This window comes from Melospiza melodia, chromosome 3 (genome assembly GCF_035770615.1).
Source record: "Melospiza melodia melodia isolate bMelMel2 chromosome 3, bMelMel2.pri, whole genome shotgun sequence".
Taxonomy (NCBI): domain Eukaryota; kingdom Metazoa; phylum Chordata; class Aves; order Passeriformes; family Passerellidae; genus Melospiza; species Melospiza melodia.
The window spans coordinates 31,766,416-31,790,193 of record NC_086196.1 but is presented as its reverse complement, the minus strand read 5'-3'; the positions used below and the strand labels follow the sequence as shown (position 1 = coordinate 31,790,193).

The window sequence follows — 23,778 nt, the reverse complement described above, 5'->3', positions numbered from 1 at the left end:
TCCCTCTCTCCTACCCCTTTGCTGTTAAGCATCTCTTTTATTTTTTGCGTCTGAACAGGCCTGTATCCCTCAGAATCCTTGGGTGCTGGCCCACCTTGCTCATGCTGCTCTCCTCAGCCCTTGCTGCATCCTCCTCTCCCTCCCTTGTCCAGCTTCTCTGAGACCAGTTTTATCTGCTTTGTCTTACTAGGTCTTTGTTGATGATTTGTTTGGACAATGAAAGAGGTTTCCTTACAAAACCTCTTTAGATTCCTTCATGAATTTCCTTCTTTGGGATTGCTCATAAAAATTCATTTACAATTTATTCTGAATGTAAGGATTATATTGTAATAAATTGCCTGTGAATGCGTGCCAATTCCCTTCAAGCATAAACAAAATTACTGAGTGGTGCTGTAAGCCTTATATTGGCAAGTAACAGGGTTATAGGCCTAACTAAGAGGTCCCTTAAAATGGTAAGAGCTAATGATTTTAGAGAACTAATTGCTTTTAAGGGCACAAAAGTAACTCCAGTATAATTTCATGGCTGTAATGGTACTTTACTAAATGGTCTTCGTATTTGCCAGGATATCTTAAATTGGGCTTTGTTGCCATGCTTATTTTTTCCAGCGTGAAAAGAAAAATAAATTATTTAAATCTTTCCTCTCTGCCTCTCAATAATGGAATTACAAATACTGTATCTGTTTCACTTCCTAGTTTATTCTCTTTGATATTGGTGGAACCTGAAGTGGTCTCACACAGGCTTTATTCTCTTCTTTGGGGTAAGATTAGTTCCAGTGGTTTTCTTGGAAGATTACAGAAAAAAGTGTAGTTTTAAAATGTGTATTATATGCTTGAGTATTTTCCCAATAAGCAGCATGAGGGTGGTTACAGGGAACGTATTTTGCCCACATTTTTGTCATTGATATAGATTGTAGAGAATTAAAAGAATCAAAATTACAAATGAAAACAGCTGTGCCCATATGAAGCCAGGTGATATAGAAGGCATTTGGAAGGAATGAGAAAGGTAGGTCAGTTGACCATGGGACAGAGCCAAACATGTGACAAAGGAGATTCATATGAGGCCCTTCTTGTTCTTATTTTCCTAGCTGTAGGTAGTTTTTCTTTTATTTAAACTATAGGTTTAAACATAATAAGGGTTGACTATAAGGGAAATATAATGAGTGTTTGTTGAGTTTGGAAATTGACTTCTGTTTTCATTCAGTGGGACTTGGGACAGGGTGAGCCGTCCCAGCTTTTCCAAAGGTGTGTGTGACTTGAAAACCAGATCCTATTGTGGTGCCACTTTTGTGATTTTACCTAAACAGTTTACCCACATTCCATTGTCCCCTTGTTTTCCCTTCTGGATTTTGCTCTCCGGGAATAGCTGATTTTCTGAAATACATGATTTGGAGCAGAAATGGATAAGTATGTGCAAAAAATAGGAATGTGAATCCTAAGCCTCTAAGAGTTTTCATTCAGATGAGAATTAAGAGGGTCAGAATGTCAGGACCTGAGACAATTCAGTGACTTCATTTTGTACAGAAGTAAAACCAAAACCAATTTCTCCTCATACTTCTCAGTTTAGCTAGATGATAATTTCATTGTAAGTCTGATAATACATTATGTCGTAATGTTTTGGGGTTTTAAATAATCTCCAAATCTGAGTCCTTGAGAATCACCTTTTTCTAAAAGAAACAAACAGATTTCTGCCTATTATGGTTGTAGAATAAAGAAAAAAGCATGCATTGAGTTGAACAGCTTGGATGCTGGAATGCAGCAGTACCCCCAAAATCAAGGAAACACAGCTGATGCAGTCATTTTGTGGGGAGAGGCTTTATGGCTGTACTTGTCCGTCCTGAATTCTTTCTCGCTTTGTGTAGAGTGGAACAAGGTCATGTTTTCCCTGAAACAACCTGAGATGGCTTAGCGAATAACTCCTTTGGCAACTGTCCAGATGTGTGGCTGTTATAGTTCTAGCACCTCTTTTCATTCACATCATACTTGGGGTGCCAGTGATCTGTAACAGAACCACAGAATCACAGGATGTGCTGAGTTGGAAGGGTCCCACAAGGATCATTGAGTCCAACTCCTGGCCCTGCACAGAACATCCCCAAGAGTCACACCGTGTGCCTGAGAGCATTGTCCAGACGTTTCTTGAACTCTGTCAGGCTGGTGCTGTGATCACTTCCCAGGGGAGCCTGTTCCAGTGCCCAACCACCCTCTCCGTCCTGGGTGAAAAACCTTTTCCTGATATGCAAACTAAATCCCCCTGACACAACTTCAGGCCATTTCCTCCGGTCCTGTCACTGGTCACCCCAAAAAAGAGATCGCTGTCTGCTCTTGTTCTTCCCCCCATGAGGAAGTTCTAACTGGAATGAGGTCTCCCTTCAGTCTCCTCCAGGATGAGCAGACCAAGTGACCTGAGCAGCTCCTCATGCAGCTTCCCCTCAAGGCCTCTCACCATCTTTGTTGCCCTCCTTTGGATGCCCTCTAATAATTTAATATTATCCTTATATTCTGACTGTGAATATATTCTGATTGTGGCTGAAACTGCATAAAATATTCAAGGTGAGTTTATTATTCATTTTAAATAGAGTATGTAAATTTATTAGCTTACCATAATTATAATTTATGTCATCGGAAGTGGAAAACAGTGTCCCAATGCAGGAACATGAGGTCCTGTCAAAGGAAATGTCATGAAATATTTTAATCTTCTTAGAAGTGCTGCATATATTTCAGGCAGATTAAGTTTTGGCATTGTACCTGGAATCTGCCATTTCTGGTGCAGTGGATTAGAATGTTAAGTGTAATAGCCTGTGCCATTGCCACAGTTTCTTTCCTATTTTCTTCAGCAAGCGGGTGGGATTAGGAAAGTAGTAAGGTTATGTGCATGAAGGTAAAAAAAAATCTTATATAAATAGTAATGAGGATGTGGCTGGAAGCAATATGGTGTGTATATATATATATATATATATATATATATATTTAAACTTAGAGTCTGGCAACCCTAACTTTGGCCTGCTTTGTATTTATTATTCATGGAGAGGTTTAAAATGCCAGTTGGTGGGGTTTTCTGGATTTTTGGTTTTGTTTGGTTTTGGTTTTCTTTGTTGGATTTTTTTTTTGTTGTTGTTGTTGCTAATCTCCAGAGCAGTTTTGAGCAGGTATTAACAGCAGCTGATGGTATTATAAAAAATCCTGAGAGACCTGATTCTCTTTGCTCAGCCTTTTTTTATGTTAATTTAGAAACTGAGTGCTGTTTTATACCTTCTCTGCAATCACTTTGTACTCTTTGGAAAAACAGAGCTTTGCCTCAGTTCCTACTTCTCTGGCTTTTCTTTGGAGCTTAAGGGGGATTTTGGGGAAGTTTGATTGCATTTGACATTCAAAATGTTCCATAAGGTTACAGAGTATCCAAAATGAAATTATTTAATGTGGGAGAGAAGGAATGCTATGTATCGCTTCATGAAAAATACTGTTAAATTATGTTGCTTCCTTACTGTTATTTTTCCATGCTCTGTATGATTCTCTTGAAAAGAATGAATTGCAGGAGAGTTTGCAGTCAGTCATGGAAAGAGCATATGTCACAAAAGGTAGAAAAGAAAGGATGCAGCTGTTCCAATACGTGACAAGATTTAGGAGGTAGAATGAAAAGCAGCCATACAAGCCCAGACTGAGGTTTCTCTAATGCTTGTAAAAGCCGTGAAGCACTTTAAGGGTGGTAAGAAGTATTTTTGCATTGTTCTGGACACCAAGAGTCCAGACTTGGTCTTGCTCAAGGTTTACCTGTTTTTTATGAAAGGTTATGATACCAGCTTTTGTTTGCAGTGGGAGGTTTTAACGATCAATTAAATTTTAAAACTCCTCTTTTAATATATCAATTCTTGTAAAAAGATGACATTTTCATTTTCAGAAAACAATTTATTTTAATTTAAGTAGTGTCACTACTCTCTGGCTTTATGTAAAATTCAGTTGTTTTAGGACAACCTGCTTTGGTAGCCGCACCAGTTCCAATTTGATTTGTTTTTTTAACAGAAGAAGGCTTTGAAAAATGTTAAAAACTCCACTGCAAAATGGTAGATATTGTGTGAAGGGGTGGTGTGTCAGAAGTGTCTGAAACATTGGGTTGAAACCACTAGGATAAGTGATTTGGTAACAAAAACACTCTGCAGCTTTTCCTAGAAATCATGAAAAATCAGGATGCCCTTCTGGTAGGTGCCATGGCTGTAGGACAGTCTGGCAATCACTTCCCAGGTCAGCGATCCAGCCAAGAATGGGGGAGCTGCAGCCACAGGTAGCCATTGGATTAGAGCTTTCTTGATTAATTCACTTAAGAAGTTTTTGCATCTTGTGGTGCTGCTTGGGCTCTTGAAAGGAGGGGAGGGATGGGGAGAGCTTTGGGTTTAGGAGCTTGACTTATTCCCACACTTCTTGTAGCTCAGCATTCAGAATGAGAAGTGAGACAGGAGAGCACACAGTTTTCCTCTCCTTGTCTGCTTAGTTGTTTAGATTAGACAGGACTTAAGAAGTCCTGTATTTATGTTTAAGGGCACAGTGTCTCATGGGTGTGATTGCTCAGTAAATAGTTTTCAGAATGAACCAGTACTAGTACTCAAAGGCATTTTTTTGGTTGTTTCAATTTAGCTAGCCTTTGTACTATCCAAACTTAAAATTACTTACACAGATTACTGTACTTTGTAACTCCTATGTCAACCAGATTATTGTTCTTTGAGAGTGCTGTTTTATTTATAGCCACAGTGCTGGAGTCGATCACAAACCCACAAAAGCAAAGCTTCCTTTTATCTGTCTTGCAGGATGCCATGGGGTCAGATCTCAATCTTTAACACTCAGTGGTGCAGTGGTGAAAGGCTCCAGAGATCTGAGAATTCTGCTTGTTTCTGTCCCTGTTTACACCATGAGTTTGAGCAGCAGGCTTCACCTCTCTTTGTGCCTTATCAGGTTAACACACGCGTGTGTTGGTGTGATGTCCAGAAACAGTGAGCCTCATTATCGGCTCAATTTATGGCTGCAGTAATACTGATAAATAGCTTTTTTGACTCTCTTTGTATGGACATTTCAGAAGTTGCTGCAGTAATGTAGCTGTAGTCAGATATGTTTTTGTTGTTTTGTGTAACTCTTAAGTAAAGTGCTAGTTTGTTGCAGTGCCAGAAAATGTGTGTGAAGGGCAGCAGTGCTCAAGATATTGCCTGTACAAGAATTCCAACAGCAATGGTTAATGACTAGGATTTAAAGACACTTTTAAGGCCAAACATTGTATTTTCAGTGTACAGTTTAAGGATATGTAATAGTTCAGTTTGACAAATAATTACTTGATGTTGTGGTTTATGCCCAGCCAGCAATCAAGCACCACTCAGTCACTCCCTCACCAACAGGACTGGGGAGAGAATTGGAAGCATAAAAGCTAGAAAACTCATGGGTTTGAGAGAGACACAGTTTAATGGGGAAAGCAAAAGCCGTGCGCACAAGCAAATAAAAACAAGGCCTTAATTCCCTTCTTCCTATGGGCAGGTGTTCAGCCACCTGCAGGAGGGCAGGGCCCCATCACCTGCAATGGTTACTTGGGGAGACAAACTCCAAACTATCTTGAAAGGTTATATTCAGTTGCAAAATTAGTGGTTACCACTACAAAAATGATGAAGATTATATTTTTTCTTGTCACTCACTCTTTTAGAACACAACATAGTCCTTCAAGTAGAAAAATGGAATTAAGGACAAAATTAGCTTTCTGCAAAGTGAATTTATCTGAAATGCCAGTGGAAGTGCACCTTAAAAACTGATTCATCTCTAGCTGTTGTAGTTTACACATGACAAATGTCAATTATGAACTGCTAAAAAGGCAGTGGAACAGACGGGAAATACAGTTTTCACAGGGAAGAAGATAAGGAATAAAGACAGCTGCGCTGTTATAAAATGATTATTGAGGAAATCAAAATCTGGGTGACAGAACTGGAAAAAAAAGCACAGTTTTATCATGGCATAAATCAATGATCAATGTAAAGAGTCATATTTTCTTAAAGGCCGAGAAAGGACACAGTTGGTTACAAAAGGAAAGGCTGTAAAGAAAACATTTTGATGCCTGAAAGATAGACTGGAAATAAATCCCCATAGACTGATGTCTGCAGAGCAGGTATTTGTTTCTTGCAGCCCTGATGGTGAGGGGGATATCTCCTCTTAGCTCACCCACCCCTGTCAAGTGCTTTGGTATATTTATACAGTAAGTATTGCTTAGTATTGCTGTGTCACTGCAGCATCATCTCATATGTGTCAGAAGTAATTTACATAGTGTGGTATGTAAATTACTCATGGTTACTGGAGTGTTCTTTTGCGCTGCTTGCATCTCCCCAATTTGGGGTTGTTGGGGATCTTTGAATGCTTCCAAGGTCTTCTTCACATCTGAACTTTTCAGCTTTGTCTTTGGAGCATGCCTGGCTATGATGTTCCTTGGTCTGTCTGGTCTTAACCAGCCTAAATTCTTTGTTTTGTGTCAAATTGGCTTTGCCCTTGCCAATTGTTCATTAGTACTATACTTAACTATCTCTAAAGCTATCCATCTGGTGAGTTTTTTCTTATTTTCTTGTCTATTCAGCATTAAGAAACTAGTTAACCTAGCCATTACATTGTATAGTAAGTTACTTATATCAGGTTATATAGGTATTAGGTTATATATATATAAAGAGTCATGATTTAGGTTATATTGATATCAGGTTATAAAGATATATTAGGTTATACTGATATCTTATAACTCAAACTATATAAGCACCTTGTAACTTTGATCTAAGTTATATAGGCATCAATTTGTACACAGGTCTTCTCCTTTAAGTGCTTGCCACAACATGAAGCACATCAGTACTTAGTAAAGTAACCCAAATCTGTTTTTTCCCTTGTAAATGTAGTGACTGGTGTTCATTACAAGAATTGTTTTTAATGGCTTCCTTCTGGAGGACCTGAAGTGCTTCGTCTTGCATCCTTGATGTTTCCAATAAAAAAAGTATCTCTGGTGGGTGGGAAAAGAATATTAAATCTGGTAAAAGACTGCAATAACTATATTGAAGAATGAGTTTTATGCCTGAGGGCTCTATTTTGTACTGAGATAAACAGGCAAAAATCTCATCGGCTGCAAAGGTCAATGTCTGAGTATCAGAGGTCAGAACTGACTGTGCCGTCTGGAAATAAGAGTATTGCACTGCTCCCTGTAAAGCTGTTTGAAGAGTAAACTATTTTACAAGTAAGTGGAAATAGATGTTAATAAGATTTTAATGGAGTTTGAGTGTGTTGTTAGTTACGACCTTAATAAAAATATGAGTTTTCTGGGGGTGATGAAACTGCTGGTGAGTAAGCTTGCTATTTAGTAATCTGAAATGCTTGAAAATTTCTTCAAGTGACTGTGTGCATTAACAGTACCTTACATTTTCTAGAGGGAGAAAAGGAGATCTCCTTTAAGATCCTTGTGAAAAGCAGCTGCTTTTTTCAAATTTTAAATACGTAAACTGGACACCTGAAAACAACAATGTACTGGAGAAGTAGCCTATTTTCTCCCACTGCAGTAAAAGGGAAGATTCATAGGAGAGGCAGAGATGAAGATGCCTGGAGCCATGGCTGTGTAGATTATGCACCAAATACTGCTTCACCAATATCTTTCTCTGGGGCAGTACGCAAGGCAAGAAACCTTGAACCAAGTGAAGTGAAAAAGGGATCTGATCCAGCTCTGTCCGCTGGAATTTTAGCAGTTGTTCACTCTGAATGTGAGCCTCTGTCTGTCCCAGCCCACAGACATGTACTTGTGTCTATGAGCAAGTGCAGATGTCTTTGAAAAGGTTTGCAGTCTGGATAGATACTGGGGATAGGGAGTTAGTTGAGTCTGATGAGGGAAGACAAGGAATCGGTGAGTGGAGTGGGAGTGGTGTGGCACTTGGCTCGTGAGGAACTCAGGCTTTGCTGGAGCTGGGGTTGAGGCTGGCAGCTGAGAATGAGCCTAGAGTAACACAGATATTGAAGGAGAGATTCCAAGTTCACAGCAGAGTGGTGAGGTTTTTGTATGAATATTTCTCATCAGGATCCCCTGGTCATTGATGTTAAATTGTCTCAGAGGGATTTCACAAGAAGGCAGTACTTCCTGCTCAAAATTAGGAGTTGCTGTATTGGTTTGTTGATGAGGGGTGGAAAGGTCAGGCCAGGAGGAGCCTTGCTAGAAAAGCTGCTTACATTTGGTGGAGCAGAGCAGCCCTGTGACCAGAGCCTGAAGGGCAGGATGGTGTCTCTGAGAGTTAATGGAGTGTTTGTGATGTACAGCAAATGTTCATAGAACCCTGAAAATGGCCTTGAGTGCTCTGTGCTGAGTGTCAGCTCTGCATTTCAGGATACAGGCTTCTTTGTTAGAGACAGAGCTTAGTCTGGAGAAGGTGACAAGCCTGGCTTTTATAGAAGGACTGGAGTAGCTCTGCCCTGTCAATGTGGCACAGAGCCACAGCATGTTGGAGTCTATCCCACCTCAGCCTGCCAGAGCTCCTCAAAGTGCATGCTTGTAATGCATTAGTCTGTTAAGTTTTATTTTCTCATGGTGTGTGGTGGTGGTTAAATTTCAGCTGAGGTGGATCAGTGAGAGCAGGTTGTTCCAAAGGTAAAAGGCCACCCAAGAGCTGCTGAGCAGCTCCACAGGGTTAAACTGAGTGACAATAAGCTGCAATTTGACGTCCTTCAGGCAGCAGTTTGAGTGTCCAGAGTGTATTTTTGAGAGAGACTCAGTCTGCTGTGTGCACCTCCAGCTGAAGGAGAGGGGACGGCTGGTCAAAGGCTGGGACATCTTTCCTGTTTTGACCTCACTCAGCACCCCAGCTGCCTGCTGGGGACACTTCTGTGACTCCATGAACATCTTTCTGCAATGATGAGGGCTGAGTTCACAGCAGCACAGGTCACACACAGGACACGCCTGGCAGGAGAAGTTTAAGAACTGAGGTAGCTGCACGGAGAAGTTGTCTTTCTTGGGTAACGTGCGCTGTGAGCATGGTGGTGTTATTGCCATTGATGCAAAAGCGGAACAGTCCTTAATGCTTTTGTTTGTTTTCCCCTCAGCTTTCAAGTAAGGACAGGTTAAGCAGTGGTGTTGAGGTGCACATTAGCTTGGTGATTAATTGTCATTTATTAACTTGCACTCGGATCAGAGACACGGGGTGTGTAGAAACTCGGAGTTCTTCCATAAGGCTCTTTACTTTTAAAGGCAAAGTCCATATGGTTAGTGTTATCAGAGAATCAAGCATGTCTGGTGTGAAAGGATTTGTGGCTTGGACACACAAGGAGCTTATCTTCAGAGAGAAAGGCATGGCTGTTTTACCTAGGGGCAGCTGACAAGCCTCAGTTGTCCTGAGATAAAATGTAAGGACAAGCAACTTTCATTTTAATACTACATAAACTTGCCAAGTCAGCTAGATAGGAAGGTAGGATTTAATTTACTGTGTTTACATTGTGATAAATCCACATTGCTTGGTCTTTGATATGTTTTTTTCTCTAAGAATGAGTGGTATTTATTACTTAACCCCAAACCATGTCTTCTTTTTTAGAATGTGGAGACAAATTCAGACATATAAAACTCTGAAGCTCTTCCTGAAATACAAAGCAATTATTTTTTAATAAAAGGAAGAATTTTGATACACATTTTGATACTACGGCAGTAGTTTAGAAAAAAAATTACTGAAAATCATCAATGTCCAGTCTTAACCTCTACAAAAAGTAGGGATAACTCTGAAGTTAAATCAGATACTACTCATGTAATCAACTGCTAATCTGAATCAGTTTGTGGCTTTTGATTTGGTATATTTAACTGTAAGGGTGACCTGTAACTTCAATGACATCATTGCAACCTGTGTCCTTTTTTAGCTGAATTCTTTACTAGGTCACTGATCATTTTTGCCAGTGACTTAATGAGGTCAAAATGACACCTAGAAGTTTCAGCTTGTTGGTTTCTTTTTTGTAGCTGCAGCTATATTTAAGGTGAAAGATCCTTTTGGGAGCCTTTGCATTATACATTTTGCAGGGTGAACCAAAAACCACTAACTTCAAACTGTAAAAATGGTAAGCTTTCAGCTGAAGAGGCAGCAAGATAGAAACAAATAGTTTCTATGTTCTTTATTAAACATTTGGGCTCGCCAGTTTACTTCATAAACTGTAACTGCAGTAATTCTACATTGTCCTTTCTAAGCTGTAATTAAGGTCATAGATACCAGAGTACGTATTAACAAAAAATAAAAGCAGAATAGCAAAGGGAGACAGTAATTGTACTGTTAGGGTGTAAGAATTTACTCAGGTGGAAAGGCACTTTTGAAAAATTCTTTAAGTGGTGATTCTGGGAAGACATGTGCCATGAATTTTGTGGACTTGACTGTTGAAGAGTTGAAGATATATGTAATGAGGATTACTAGAACTTGGATTCATTTTTTCCTTTTTAAGACGGACTCCCGTACTGTTCCAGATGGGGAGATAGAGCAGAAATATTAGATTGAAAATATATTCCAGATACTAAAAGTAATTTTTAATATCTTGGTTTGCTTGTTGACAGTGGTTTGTTTTGATACTTTGACACAACTCATGGTGCCTTTACACATATTAATACATCCTGTATCTTAAGATGTTAACCAAAAATTTCTTCTTGATTTACATTTATAGCCGTCGGTCTGGACAGTATACAATGAACCATGACCATTCCAAGAAGATCCCTGATGGAGCATCGTTTGACCGCTCAGGATCCCAGGACTCCTTGGATGAACTGTCTATGGATGACTACTGGAAAGAACTTGAAAACATCCATGAAACCAGAGGAAATAATCACGAGGAACGAGTAGCACTTGTAGTGAAAGAGCCAGATGGTAATGAAATCTGTTCTGTCAATGTTCATCAGTTTGCTGATTTAGGGATTTTTCTTCAAGTCTTATTTCAGGAGATGGCACCTACCTAATGCAGATCAAAAAAGGAGGTCACTTTCCTGAACATCTGCTTTGAAAATTCTGTTGCTTCTGCAGAAACAGACAGTGCCCTGACAGACAGTTTTATTAGAGACAAGTAAAAGGCTGATTTTTCTTTGAATGGTACTTGCAGAATATCAGAAAGGTGCCTGTGCTTGCAAATCACAACAGCTGAACTATTTGCAGTTTACTGTTGAACTAACTTACCCTTTCACTCTTTGTGTATGTTGTTCGTTATTGTAGCTATTGGGATAGAAACCTCACGCTTTAGAAGACAAGCCAATGATTAACCGATTTAAGTTTAGTGAGTAACTTTCTATGCTCGTAACTATTGTGATTGTTCAGTTGTACTATTTGTGTTTCTCAGAAGCATGAATTATGGGCCACTCCTTGGGGCATGGTCTTAGAGGTTGGGCATTTTTTTTTCTTATTTTGTTTTTGTGTCCTCTCAGATAAACGAGGAGTAATGTCCTTAATTTAAGTTTTCTCTCAAAAATTATTTTTGAACAATGCAGTAACTGCCTCTCTCCCATTCTTACAAGACCCATGTTATGTAAATTAAAATGGTGAATTTTGTGTTTTGGTATGGCCTCCACGTGAGTGAGAAGAATGAACTTTCAAAGGGATTTGCTCTTCTGCCTCCCTAAGCACTTTGAAAAGTCACTGCTCTGAGGAGCGTAACAACGTGGCCCCTGGGGAAAGCAGCAAGGCTGCCAACCCTTGTGACTGGGGAGCTGTGGGCTTTTCTTATGGAGCCATGGGGCTTTGTCCAAAGCAGCAGAGCCCATTGTTCTGCAGTACACGAACCTCTTCTCTTGCTGCAGCTCACTGGTGTGGCTGTGCCTTTAGGCTCTGCACCCCCAGTCCCACCACTTCCACTGGGTTTATATGGAGCCTTCTTCCTCCTGGTTACTGCAGGTGACTTTGGCATGAAGCCCAAGTGAGTCAGCCCAGCTGAGTTACCAGCTCAAGCACATCTTACCGTGCCCACACCTTGCCTAATGTGCAGCCTCTCTCTTGGGCACAAGTACTCCTGAGCCTGTGGGATGCTGCAGCTGGCCGATGGACCTGCCTCAAACTGGCCTGGCAAAGGCAAGGCAGGGGAGAGAGGTTGCTCACAGCTGCTCTGGAGCATGGGTGTAACCCTTTTTTCCAGCCCTGATAGCAAAACCTGAGAGTTTTGTCACAGGCTCAGGATGTGGCTGCACACCATAGCAAAATTCATACTTAAATTTTGGTGTCTGTTTTCTTGATGCTGTTAATATTAAGGTGCCTGCTTGAACGTGCTCTGGGCACAGTGGTAAAATGCAATCAATAGTGAAGCTGACATGCCAACTTTGGAGTATTTTTAGATATCTGATAAATGGTGAAATAGTGCTTGAAGGTTTGAGAGATCTGTTGGCATTCAACACAACCTCAGCTGCTACAGACAGAACTTAGTGTTTTATAGAAAATATCATTAGCGTGATAGAGATTTCAGAAGCAGAAGTTTTGCCATTGGTGACAATATTTAATAGCTTTCTCTTCTTTCATGTGCAGTGATCTGTCAATAAAGGATACCTTATCAGCTCTAAGACTAAAGCAAAAATTGTTCTGTGGGCTGTCAGCAGGCTGGAGACCATGTCATAAGAACTGATGAAAAAATAGCATTAAGGTGACTTGTGTAGGCTGGTTTGTCCTTCATTAAATTGAGCTAGTGGAAGGCTGTAGGATTAATGTATCAAGAAAAGTGGGCAGAACCATGTCAGTAGGAGAGCTAAATAGATTGAGTATTGAACTAAAATCAGTGGAGCAGCAATGATCTGGCTTTCAGGCTTCCCCATACACATTTTTATTTAGGTAGATTTATAAAATGGTATATGATTTTAATGGAAGTGCTGTAGATTATTGTAAAGATTGCCACATAGCAATCTGTATTGGATTAACTACTTTAAAGCTTTGATATCATATATTAAGCCTTTTGAGGCTCTTTAGAAACAATAGCTTTTTTCTGAGTCATGACAGTGTAAGTAATTCTTAATTGTGTATCCCTTTGGTACTTTTCTGTGAATTATATTAAGTGTGTCGTGTCATTAAAATCCAATGTGCTTGGCAGTAATAAAAAGCCAACATTTATGCCTTTTTCTCTTCAAATTGCTCAGAGGGAGAACTGGAAGAAGAATGGCTGAAGGAGGCAGGTTTGTCAAATCTGTTTGGAGAGAGCTCTGGTGACTCCCTGGAAAGCATGGTGTTTTTATCCACGCTGACCCGAACCCAGAAAGCTGCCGTGGAAAAGCGAGTGGAGACCGTTACACAAACCATGAGGAAAAGAAACAAACAGCACCAGATTCCTGATGTCAGAGATATCTTCAGGCTACAGAATGACTCAAAGGGAAAAGTGAGTTCCTGTCGGTTGTTTTGTTTGATTCTGGCAGGGAGAAGAGAGGGACACGTACGGGGGGGAGAGCAGAGTGGCACATGAAAGGGATATTTCCAGAAGATTTGGGTCTAACTTCACTGATTCCCAAGGGAATTTCTCACTAAATTTTCAGGGATGGTGTTTGTCCAGATTCAACATTGCATTAAGCAATTTTAGTATTTATAAAGAAGCATGTAATTTGCCTCACCTTAAAGGTGATGAATAAAGGAATCGCTCATTTTAATTGGAATTATTTTTCACATGGATGCAAAACTCATCACAACAATCATCCAAAGAGCTACCACAAGCCTACTTTTACCTTTGGGTGATTACCTCTTACTTACAGGTGCTTTTGTTTGTTTGTTTGTTTATTTATAAAAAAGGGTGGAAAATGGAGCATTAGCCTAACCTTCTTGGTTTTGGCTAGGTCTTTATGCCTATCAGCTGGGGGTGTAAACCCCATACTAACTGCCAGGGCCTATGTATGTGTTAAACTGTGTATGGGATGCTACTCTGACAGGCCCTGAAGGGTCCCCATTTCCCATCATGGGATATTGAAGAGAATTCTTTTCCCATATGCAGGAAAAGGGAAGGAGGGAAATGGAGACTATGATTAGAATCCCTTTTGCATGGAGAGGGGTGTGTGTCCTCTCTGCTCCCTCAGAGCACTGAGATCTTGAGCCATAAGAATGAGACTTTATGGCATGACTGTATTACCTGTCCTCAGCTCTGTCCCATGTTCTCACTGCTGATGTTGTCTTTCAGTGCAGTGTTGTGGTGATGGAAAGCATGGTGAATTTTGAGGGCATTTAATTTCCTCCTTCCCTCAGCAGCTTCCTCTCCTTCAGCAACTCTTTCTAAACTCAGTTGAAGTGTAGTGGGGGAAGTGGTGTGTTCTGGAGGTTCAACTTCCCTTTCACTGTTCTGCTTTGCCTGTGGTTGCAAAAGAGATATTAACTCCATAAAAGCTCTCTGAGATCTGATTTGTAATTGACTCTGCCTAAAAATTACAAGATCTAATAGCAGAGCAATTTAGGTAAAATATCATGTAGCTTAAAGCAGTATAATTTCTCTTTTTTTTTCTTTTATTTCAGTAAAGCACAAGAAATATTCATGTTCCTGTATGTAAGCTACATACTGTAATGTTTGAAAATCCTATGTCACAGTGTTCAATAGATTTTTCTTCTCTTAAACTACATGTTTTGATATTGAAGACACCACTGAGAAGAGAAATTATTTTAGGCATTTAAGGTGTATAAAACAAATGGTTGTTTATTAAATACAGAAATACTGGGGGGGAAAACATCCTTCTAAACTTGTCTCCTTGACAGAAACAAAGTAATACAAGTATAGGTCCTCAAACGTGTACTTCATTCCTTTCTCCAAAGCAAGATCATTGTTCAGACATCATTGCTTGTGGCTATTCACCAAATCTGTCACTGAAAGGCTGTGGGAAGTAGCTTCCACTACCTCCCTAGGTAACTAGTCTCATTGCTTTGTTACTCACCCATCATTAGAAAGCTTTTTATATAACAAAAGAGTACTGAAGCCACCTGCAGCTGTATGAAGTCATTCCAGTTTAATAATAGCCTTTGAAAATCCTGTAGCTTCCCTTCATCTGGAGGAAAGGTAAAACAATAGTGTTGATGTTTTGCATCAACACAACAATTGTGTTAATGTTTCTCCTGAATTTCCTGCCCTATTCCCAAAGAGAAGCTAGACTTTTGGTACCCTGACAGCTTCCCATTCTGCTTCTGCTGCTTTGTGAAACAGAGAAGTGAAAATACAGATTGTGCTAGTAGGATAAGTCTTTAAAACTTGCATTTGTCTTCTCAGTAAGTATGGAGTTACAAATTACTTGAGTAAAATACAATTTGAAATATAGTGTGCTAAACATTAATTGTTAATTTGAGTTGCCAAAAAGTAAAAATGATATCTGGGTAAAAATGTATATGAATCTATGTGTACCCATATATATATGGGCATAGATTTTCTACATGTTCTGAAATACTTTGTCTATCGTTGGTGTCATCCAGTTCACAAAATGTCACATCTTGAGACTGGGAAGGGCAGCATTACTGAAAGGAGAGGATGGTTCAAATCCCTTCCCGTTCTTCATCTCTTCAAAGTGTCCTGGTTTTGTTGCTGGAAATCAATCTGTAAGCACAGATAATGTCAGGCTGCCCTGCAAAAGGGATGGGATTGCTCTCTAGGGGAGGTAACCATGTAAGCTTTTTCAAGAGAAAGGAATTTGGTCTGCGTCAGTCAAAACATCATCTCCAGATTCCCTTTCCATATCCTTTCTAGTGCAAACTACAGCTTCAGGTCAGACTGCATTTGCTTATTCTTTGCCACTCTGGAAAATAAAGTCATTCACCCATGCAGCCTTCTAGGAAGAAGAGGAATTGATTTAATTACTTCTTTTTTTTAATTGCCTAGGTTTCAGATCCCCTTAGACTTTGGCAAGGGGTTTTCTTTTGAAACACAGAGATGTGCTTTTGCACGTCCCTGAATTGCAGGAGTGTGTGTTTGTGTTTTAATCCTGCACAGAGTCAAAGGAGTTTCTATAACCATGCACTAGGTTTTTATAGGCATGCATATTTATTGTTCCTTTCTTAGGTCTGTGATGGAAGTGAACCTTCAGCTGTGAGAACAAGTGAAAACAAAAATGAAACACATGATGGAACAAAAGGTAATGTCAAATTGCTCTCTATTTTATTTGTTTTTCTTTTGGTTTGTAGATGTTCAGCTACACAGGATAGTAAATGGAGCCATATTATAAGTAACTTTTCAGCAAAATAAAATGAATTTATAATGAGAAACCTTTTCTGGACTGAATTGTTGATGTGTAAAATTTTAAGTGTGCCTGTAGGTCGTGTCCTTTGAGCCACTGAGAAACCCAGTTTATTGTCAGGGATCAGCTTATGATCAAGCTGTCTGGGAGAAATCTTCTCTTGCAGCTTATGCTCAGGTTGTTTCTGATCCTTAATTTATTGCTTCTGGTCTGTCTCTGCTGTACAGTACAGGAAGTGAAGGTCTATGCATAAACTCATCAGTGCATACAAAAGAATAAAACCAAATTGACTATAAGCAAAAAAAAAAAAAAAAAAAAAAAAAGAACTGTGTGGACTCAAGCATCAAAAAAACTATGAGAGCTAGCTATATACCTGTAGCTCAAATTAAGGAAAAACAGGAATTAAAGAAAAAAGGTTGTTTACCTTTTCAAGTAATATGGAAATGAAATAGTGTTCTATGTGCCTAGGTTGTGTCCAGTGGTGTGTGCTTACAAATGAGAGGTGCAGTACCCATGGAAGACCCTTTCCTCTCACTGTCAGGATAGTGCATCACAGAAGTCCTTAGCTGACTCCGTAGTTTGTATTTTGGGAGTATGATTTCCGATGAAAGACTTTGACAGAGCTTTCTGCTGTTCTTCAGGTCCAGTAGTAAAAGGATGGCTGTCCTGCATCATGATGGGTTTCTTCAAAGTAAGGACTGGATAGCACATAGATGTTACACTGAACCCTATATCCACACTAAACAGGCAGATCAAGTTACCTATTTCAAGTTAGTTAGCTGTAATTAAGCCACCAAATAAAGTTCTGCTTCAGTTCTAGAATACAGACCAGCAGCATTTTGGAAAAATTGCTACTTTAGAATTGGACTTGGAAGACAGCAGTGGACAATACAAAATGTGTATGGCAGTTGAATTTGGAGACATGAATATAAACCAGTCCTGAGTAACACTGAATCTGTGTGTTTCCAGAACTGTGTATTTCCTTCCTACCCTCTCAGCAAACCTCACTCTAATAAGTACAGTAAAAAAATTGGGAGGACTGCCAGACTGCTGGTTCAGCACAGGGGAAGGAAGAGATGCCTGGTGCTTGTGTCAATAAACTTCTCTGTAGGATTCAGAGCTGGAAAATTACCAAGCAATTATTACAGAGTTTTTTATCACATCTGGTTCTTTCTTTCCCTGTGGCCCTGATGAACCCTTCAGAAATGGGAAGTTCTGAAAGGCAAGTCCCATATGCTAGCTCTCCTCAGCACAGATGGTGATGTGGATGGCAAATGCAGCCTGCTTACATCCTGATACTCTCCTGCTCCAGTCACTGTGCTACAGTGGGCTCTGCTCCCAAGGTTGGAGCAGGAAGGAAAACTCAGTTCCATCTGCAGTCCAACCATGCACGTTTGGTGGTGTTAAAAGCATGCATCTGGTTCAGTGCTGTGCTATGATCTGTCCTCCAGAGTAGCCAGTTAGTGTTATACAAACAGTGAATGAATTTAAGGCAAAAAGTAAACAGTGCCTGACATTTCAGAGGTACTAAATATTTATGAAATAAATCCAAGGGCATTATTTAAAATGGAAACCCTCTTTGACACAGGAGTAGTCCCAGTTTTACCTGAAAAAATATGAACATTATCTCAGACATTAAAGACAAAAAGCCTAAATTGAGACATCTTAAAATTGCTATGGTAAAAAACTCTTTTTGGCCATACTCCCAAGGTGATACCTGTTCCTAATGAGATATTTGAATGCTGCATTCCCAAGTGCTTCTGCCAGACTGAAGTTGTTAATGATTTGCCTTTAGAGCATGCCTGGGCTATGTGAACCCGTTCTCATTTCTCCTTTCTTCTCCTTTCTTCTTCTTTCTGTGCCCAACACACCTTGTTTCTTGACTAAATAATATATGCAAACTCACAGAATAATAAGTGCCTTTGTTTCATGTAGGTATGGAGTGTGTCTACAGGAAACAAAAAGAAAATTCGGAATAATGTTCTAAGCTCTCAAAAGGCATTATCATTTTAACAATCCATGACACTCACTAAAGGCCTGCAAAGCTAGGAATACGTTCAATAGATATAAAAGAAAAGAAGTAATTTTCTTTGGAATCCTGTGAAAAGGAGTAAATAACTGTGTTGGTTGAGACCTCTGAAGAAATAAAAAGAAAATAATAAAACATATGAAAAGCTAAATACTTATTAGCTGAAGTAGGGGAGTAGCAAAAGTCAGTTTACTATGACTGCAGTTGTTTTTCTGAACTTAGAATTTGCTACAGGGGAAGAATAATAGATAAAACCTCTGTATAAGGGCAGCTTCAAAGCATAACAATCTAGAGAATGGATGAACAAATTGTGTGTACCATGTGTAATACAAGGGTAAAGACCAGTAATGTTTGCTTGGGAAAAAATCTGTAATCTGATGGTTTTTAATTAAAGAGTTTGGTTTTGCTTTTCATTTTACATGATAAATGAGGATCCTATAGCCAAAGTAAGGTTGTCAGTGAAATGATTGCAAGTTTTTTTATTTTCAATTTATAACCATCTATGAACTAACATTTTAGAAAAATGCTTCGTCAGTCAAAGAATAAAATCATTCTACCTCTCCAGTTGTAAGTTAAGGTCTGTCAGCTTAGCTTCGTTGGTGTATACTCAAGATTCCCTTGCAAAATTGGGATATAGCACAGTTGATACTTGCAATGTTTCCTTGTTTTATTCTTGAGGAATTCCAATCATTTTATGTAATCGTTAAATAGCTCTGTGAACTAAGGAAGGAGTGCAGAACTCATGTAAAATATGGTTTCCACATCCTCATAGACAATATTTGCATTTTTTTGCATCACACTTGCATTTCTCTCATTAAATATAGCATGTGGTTGGCAGAACACCAAGGCTGCTTCCTCTTACAGCTGCTGCCTAGTTCAGGGATGTACAACAATGGGAGCAAGACTATACAACCAAGAAAAGACTCCCCACAACAGCAGCACTTGCAGATCTTTAAAATGTGCAGAGCACTACTGAGACATCTGCTTTACATGACACCTTGGTAGGACCAGAGGACTGAAATAGGAGCTACTGCTTTTTGTTTGTTAACATCAGATCCCTCCTAGGCTGGTGGGAAGTATGTAGGTCAGGTATAGGCCACATTAGCATGACAAAAGTTTTGGGGGGGACAGGAAACTCTTTTCATTCAGTATGGATGCATTGAACAGTTTACATAATATATAGGGATATAGGCAGGGATGCCAAGGAGCAGAGTCAGGGATGAATTTGACCTTGGGTATGTTTGGTTACTGAGGACTCAGATATCTCTTTACCAAAAGGAGCAGCTCTAGTTTCAAGATCAGCTTAATCTTTAGCGTATGCCCTAGGCATTTTGGGGTCTGTGGAAAGTGAGCAGAAGCCACTGTGGAAAAAACAAGTGATGAGTAACACACACAACTGGCAGAATACGAATATGTTCTGTTCTGCTTCTCACAACATTGGTTGGTTGTAAGTAGAGTCAAAGTATTAACTCAAATCCACCTTTTCTCCCTGAAAGTGTCTCAGTTCAGGTAAGTTCTTTGATGGGGGAGTGGTTGTATAAAGTACTGTGTCTTACCAGAAAGTGGCGGTGGTGGCTTCAGCCATTTGCCTGTCAGGTCCCCTGAGTCTCGCCCTGGCTGACTGAGGTTACTTTCAGGACTTGATCTAAATAATGTAGGCAATAGTTTGGTGTTTTAAAATAAGATGCAAATATAATTCAGAAAAATAGCGAGTTGCTGTAATTTTTTTTTAACTTCCTGCTTCATATGTTGTTTGAATTGTGTGCTTGCAGCTCAGTTCTTTTACAGACCACTGATACCATCAGTGTATTTCTTCCCTGACTCCTCTTAATCAGCCTCTTTGCAGGCTTTTCCCTTCTTCAGAATTAGCTTTTGCTGTACCTGTAACTGTTTTCTGGGAACCTTTTTCTGTCTTGGCTTAGGGTAGTTACTCTTGGTCATACAAAAATTTCCCACAGCAGTGTAAAAAAATTAGTTTATTATGTTGCACAACGTTCTTACACCAAAACATATGCATTGCTCGTGGTTCTCCTTCACAACTCATGCCCATTTCTGTCCACTTTTCCTCCACTTGTGGTGCATTAGCTTTGAACAGGCTGCAGTCTCGTGTGAGTAGGAGCCAGTGGCTGAATCATGGTCCCAGGTCTAGGGAAGTGATTCTTCCTCTGTACTCAGCACTGGAGAGGCTACACATCAGTTTCTGTGTCCAGTTCTGAACCCCTTGATTCAGGAAGAACACTGAGGGGCTGGAGCATGGCCAGAGGAGGGTAGCAGAGCTGGTGAAGGGTCTGGAGTGCAAGTCCTGTGAGGAGAGGCTGAGGGAGCTGGGGGTGTTTAGCCTGGAGAAAAGGAGGCTCAGGGGAATCTTACCTCTCTACAACTGCCTGACAGAGAGCTGTAGCCTGGTGGGGGTTGGTCTTTTCTCCCAGGCAGCAACAGGACAAAAGGACACAGCCTCAAGCTGTGCTAGGAGAAATTTAGGTTGGACATTAGGGAGTTCTTCACAAAAGGCTGATTAGATATTGGAGTGGACTGCTCAGGGAGGTTGTGGTGTGGAGTCCCTGGAGGTGTTTAAGGAAAGACTGGATGCACTGCTTAGTGCCATGATACAGTTGACATGAGGGCGTTTGGTCATAGATTGGACTCCGTGATTTCAAAGGTCTTTTTAAACCTTATTTATTCTGTGACTTTACTCAGAGAACGATGGTGGAGAGACTGAAAGCTTTCTTAGACTTCTATGCTTTTTATTAAATGCTGTTTTTTACTGTATAATTTTCTTCTTGCTTCTTTCACAATATGTTTTAACTTCAGACCAAAAGCAGTGGTTGCTTTACTGTGAAATTGGGAAGCTTCTTTTTCTAAAAGCAGAACAACCTCTCCCTTTTTTGATTCTTTATTCCTTTAACAAAAAATGTTTAAAATTTGTCTAGTGTTTGATTCCTCTAAGGAACAACGACAAGTAAGGCTATTGTTGTGTACTTAGTCCTTCCCTGTATCATGGAAACATGTCCAAACTGTTTTGAGGAATCTAGACTCTTAAGATTGAGGTGAGAACAGGAATAATGGAACAAAGATGATCTGTGTACTCTCTGTTATTCTCAGATGTTAATGCTTTGGGTCATGGATGACAAATTCTCTATTGCTTTTGAAATTTTAACAGCAGAAACATTTGCTGATTTGTTTGCAGGATGTTGCAGTCTTTGAGGCTAGAAAGTGTTTCATGGCAAGAAACTTCTGATGCCAACGCTCTTTGGCTTTGCTAGATTGTAGGAGTCTGCGGTTTGTTTGAGGTGGATTCCTCTATCTTTTCATAACAGATAAATAGGAGAGAAAACCCCATGCCTTGGAAAAATTATTGAAGAAAACCTACAAAAGTTGTACCCTTATCAATAGCTAAATTTTCAACTGGCATAAAAAATACAGGAACAGTGACTTTGCATTCAGAATGTCCATTGCTCGGACAGCATTAATTTCTGCTTGGTTTAAAACTTACTCTCATGCACTGAATGGTGCTCAATTGTGCTGCTGTTGATTTTTAGCTTTTTTTTTTATGGTGTTTTCAGGTCCAAATTTCAGTCTTGGAACAGATGAGCCGAAGAGCCTGCTTGAAGACATGCCATCTTCAGACACTGACATAAATTTGGAGATATCATTTGCAGAACAGGCAGCTAATCTGAAGGACAGCTCAGTAGGCAAAATGTACAAAGGTGGAGGAGGTGACACTCTTCTCCCGGTAGGTTTTCTTATTTATTCCTCTTTATTTTTAGCTAGAGGTACTGAATAGGTGATATTTATCTGTGATTGAGTGAATTAGATTTAGATTAATGTTGTCAAATTTAGCTTTGTAGAGATAGAGGTTCTTAAGGTAACTAATTTTTGGGAATAGTATGCTTAATAACATGAAAATGACTACATTTATGCCTGTTTATGTACTTGTGTGTCTGGAAAAATGCACTTTATATGTAAGCAAAAATGAACTTCTAATATTAAGCTGGAATAGGGCTTAGTGGTGGTTGCGCCACTCTATCCTTGCTTCATTTGTTTACATCCCCTTTTTCTGTTACCTGAGGTGAGATGCTTTACCTCTAATAAAAAGCTCTGCTGTAATATGAAAAGGGTTGGTGGATGCCTGTAGAAACCTTATGCAGTTGTCTGATGCGGGTAGGTGAGGGGTGAGAATGAAGAACAGAACTGTCTGTAGAAGTTAAAGGTCTGAAGTCAAATGGCAGGAAAATAAAGATTAATTTTAACTCAGTTTTTCTTTCCAACTCCTAATAAAAAAAGGCTCTTTCGGAATGAATCCATATAAAATCAAAAGAAAATCCTCCAAGGGATTTTGTTGTCGATTCTCAGAAATCTCTTTTCAGATCTCTCTCTACCTACCAGTTCATGAACATGTAACATGTACATATAACCTGTAAACTAATGACTGGTGTGAAAACTGTCTTAGTGGTTTTTTCTTTTTTCCCTAACACTGTATGCAAACATGTCTGAGTAAACACAACTTCTGAAATAATGTTTCCCAGTTCTTCAAACACTTAATTTAGATAAGGACTTCTGCAGTTCTTCAAGTAGTAATTACCCCATGTATCCTAATTTAAACATTATAAACCAGGCACTAATGGATATTTAGAGATGGATTCTAAAGTATTTGAGTCATGTTTCTCTAATGCAGCCTATAACAAGGAGATAAAAGCTATGTTCTAACTTCTGTATATATGCATAATACATACATTAGCTCTGCTTCTGGCCAGGCTTGTGAAGGATTGCTTAAAGACATGGCTAAGGAATTTCTTCTTCAGTTACAAAAGGAGCTGTAAAATTATAGGAAAAGGAAGGGAGTTACCTATTTAAATCTACAATATATTGGTTGCTCCTCATCATTGGCCGCTATTTTTAAGCAGACATGTTTGTGCAAGTCAATGAAAGCTCAAGGTGGGGAACTGGCTACTTATCTAATTTTGTAAATTATGTTTTGTTTTGGTATGTGCCCTTGTAGTCATGTACCATAACTAGCAATTCAGCTCTGCTATTGCTGGGTTTGCACAGGGTAAGAAAATAATTCATGAGTATAATATGTCTTTCCAAGTGGAAGAAAGTCTTGTCAAGCTTCCTGCTCTGAGTCATGCATACTTAGAAGCCTGCTGGTGAGAGATGGAGTTAGAAATTTCAGTGAGTTGGGAAGTCCCTCACCCTTTCAACTCGATTCCTTATATTGCTCTCTGACTGCAGTATCTAGTATCTCTGAGTATCTCGTGCAGTAGAAAGGAGCCAAGATCAAGTATTCCTGTTTTCTAAGAAGATAACTCCTTTATTATTATTTATATGGCAGCCAAATGTTTTGGTTTGTGTGCACAAATGCAGAAGGATTTCTATCCTATTGCATAGGATTGATTGTTCATGGACAGCCATTTCCACCACTATAAACTGGAAAAAGATGCAGAAGGTGGAGAGGGAGTGTGTGGTTGCAAGCAGGAAAAATGACAAATCCAGACTCTTCTTGGTGGTGCCAAGTAAAAGAATAACAGTTAATGGACACAAGTGACTAATGGTGAAATTTTTTTTTGCATGGTAAAGAAAGTCCCCATGAGAGCATTCCACACTG

General features: G+C 39.5%; 1 protein-coding gene across 5 annotated transcripts in view; it reads left to right on the top strand.

Moving 5' to 3' along the window:
• ARHGAP18 (Rho GTPase activating protein 18) overlaps positions 1-23,778 on the top strand; it is a 94,207-nt gene that overhangs the window by 45,104 nt on the left and 25,325 nt on the right. For 2 of the 5 annotated variants that reach the window (XM_063151156.1, XM_063151155.1), the window contains exons 2-5: positions 10,657-10,856; positions 13,094-13,329; positions 15,970-16,042; positions 21,737-21,906. In XM_063151156.1, the coding sequence (XP_063007226.1) occupies positions 10,657-10,856; positions 13,094-13,329; positions 15,970-16,042; positions 21,737-21,906 (679 nt within the window). Of the gene's footprint in view, positions 1-7,172; positions 7,226-9,251; positions 9,370-9,986; positions 10,066-10,656; positions 10,857-13,093; positions 13,330-15,969; positions 16,043-21,736; positions 21,907-23,778 lie in introns of those variants that run through there. The other 3 variants (XM_063151159.1, XM_063151157.1, XM_063151158.1) reach the window with 3 other exon arrangements.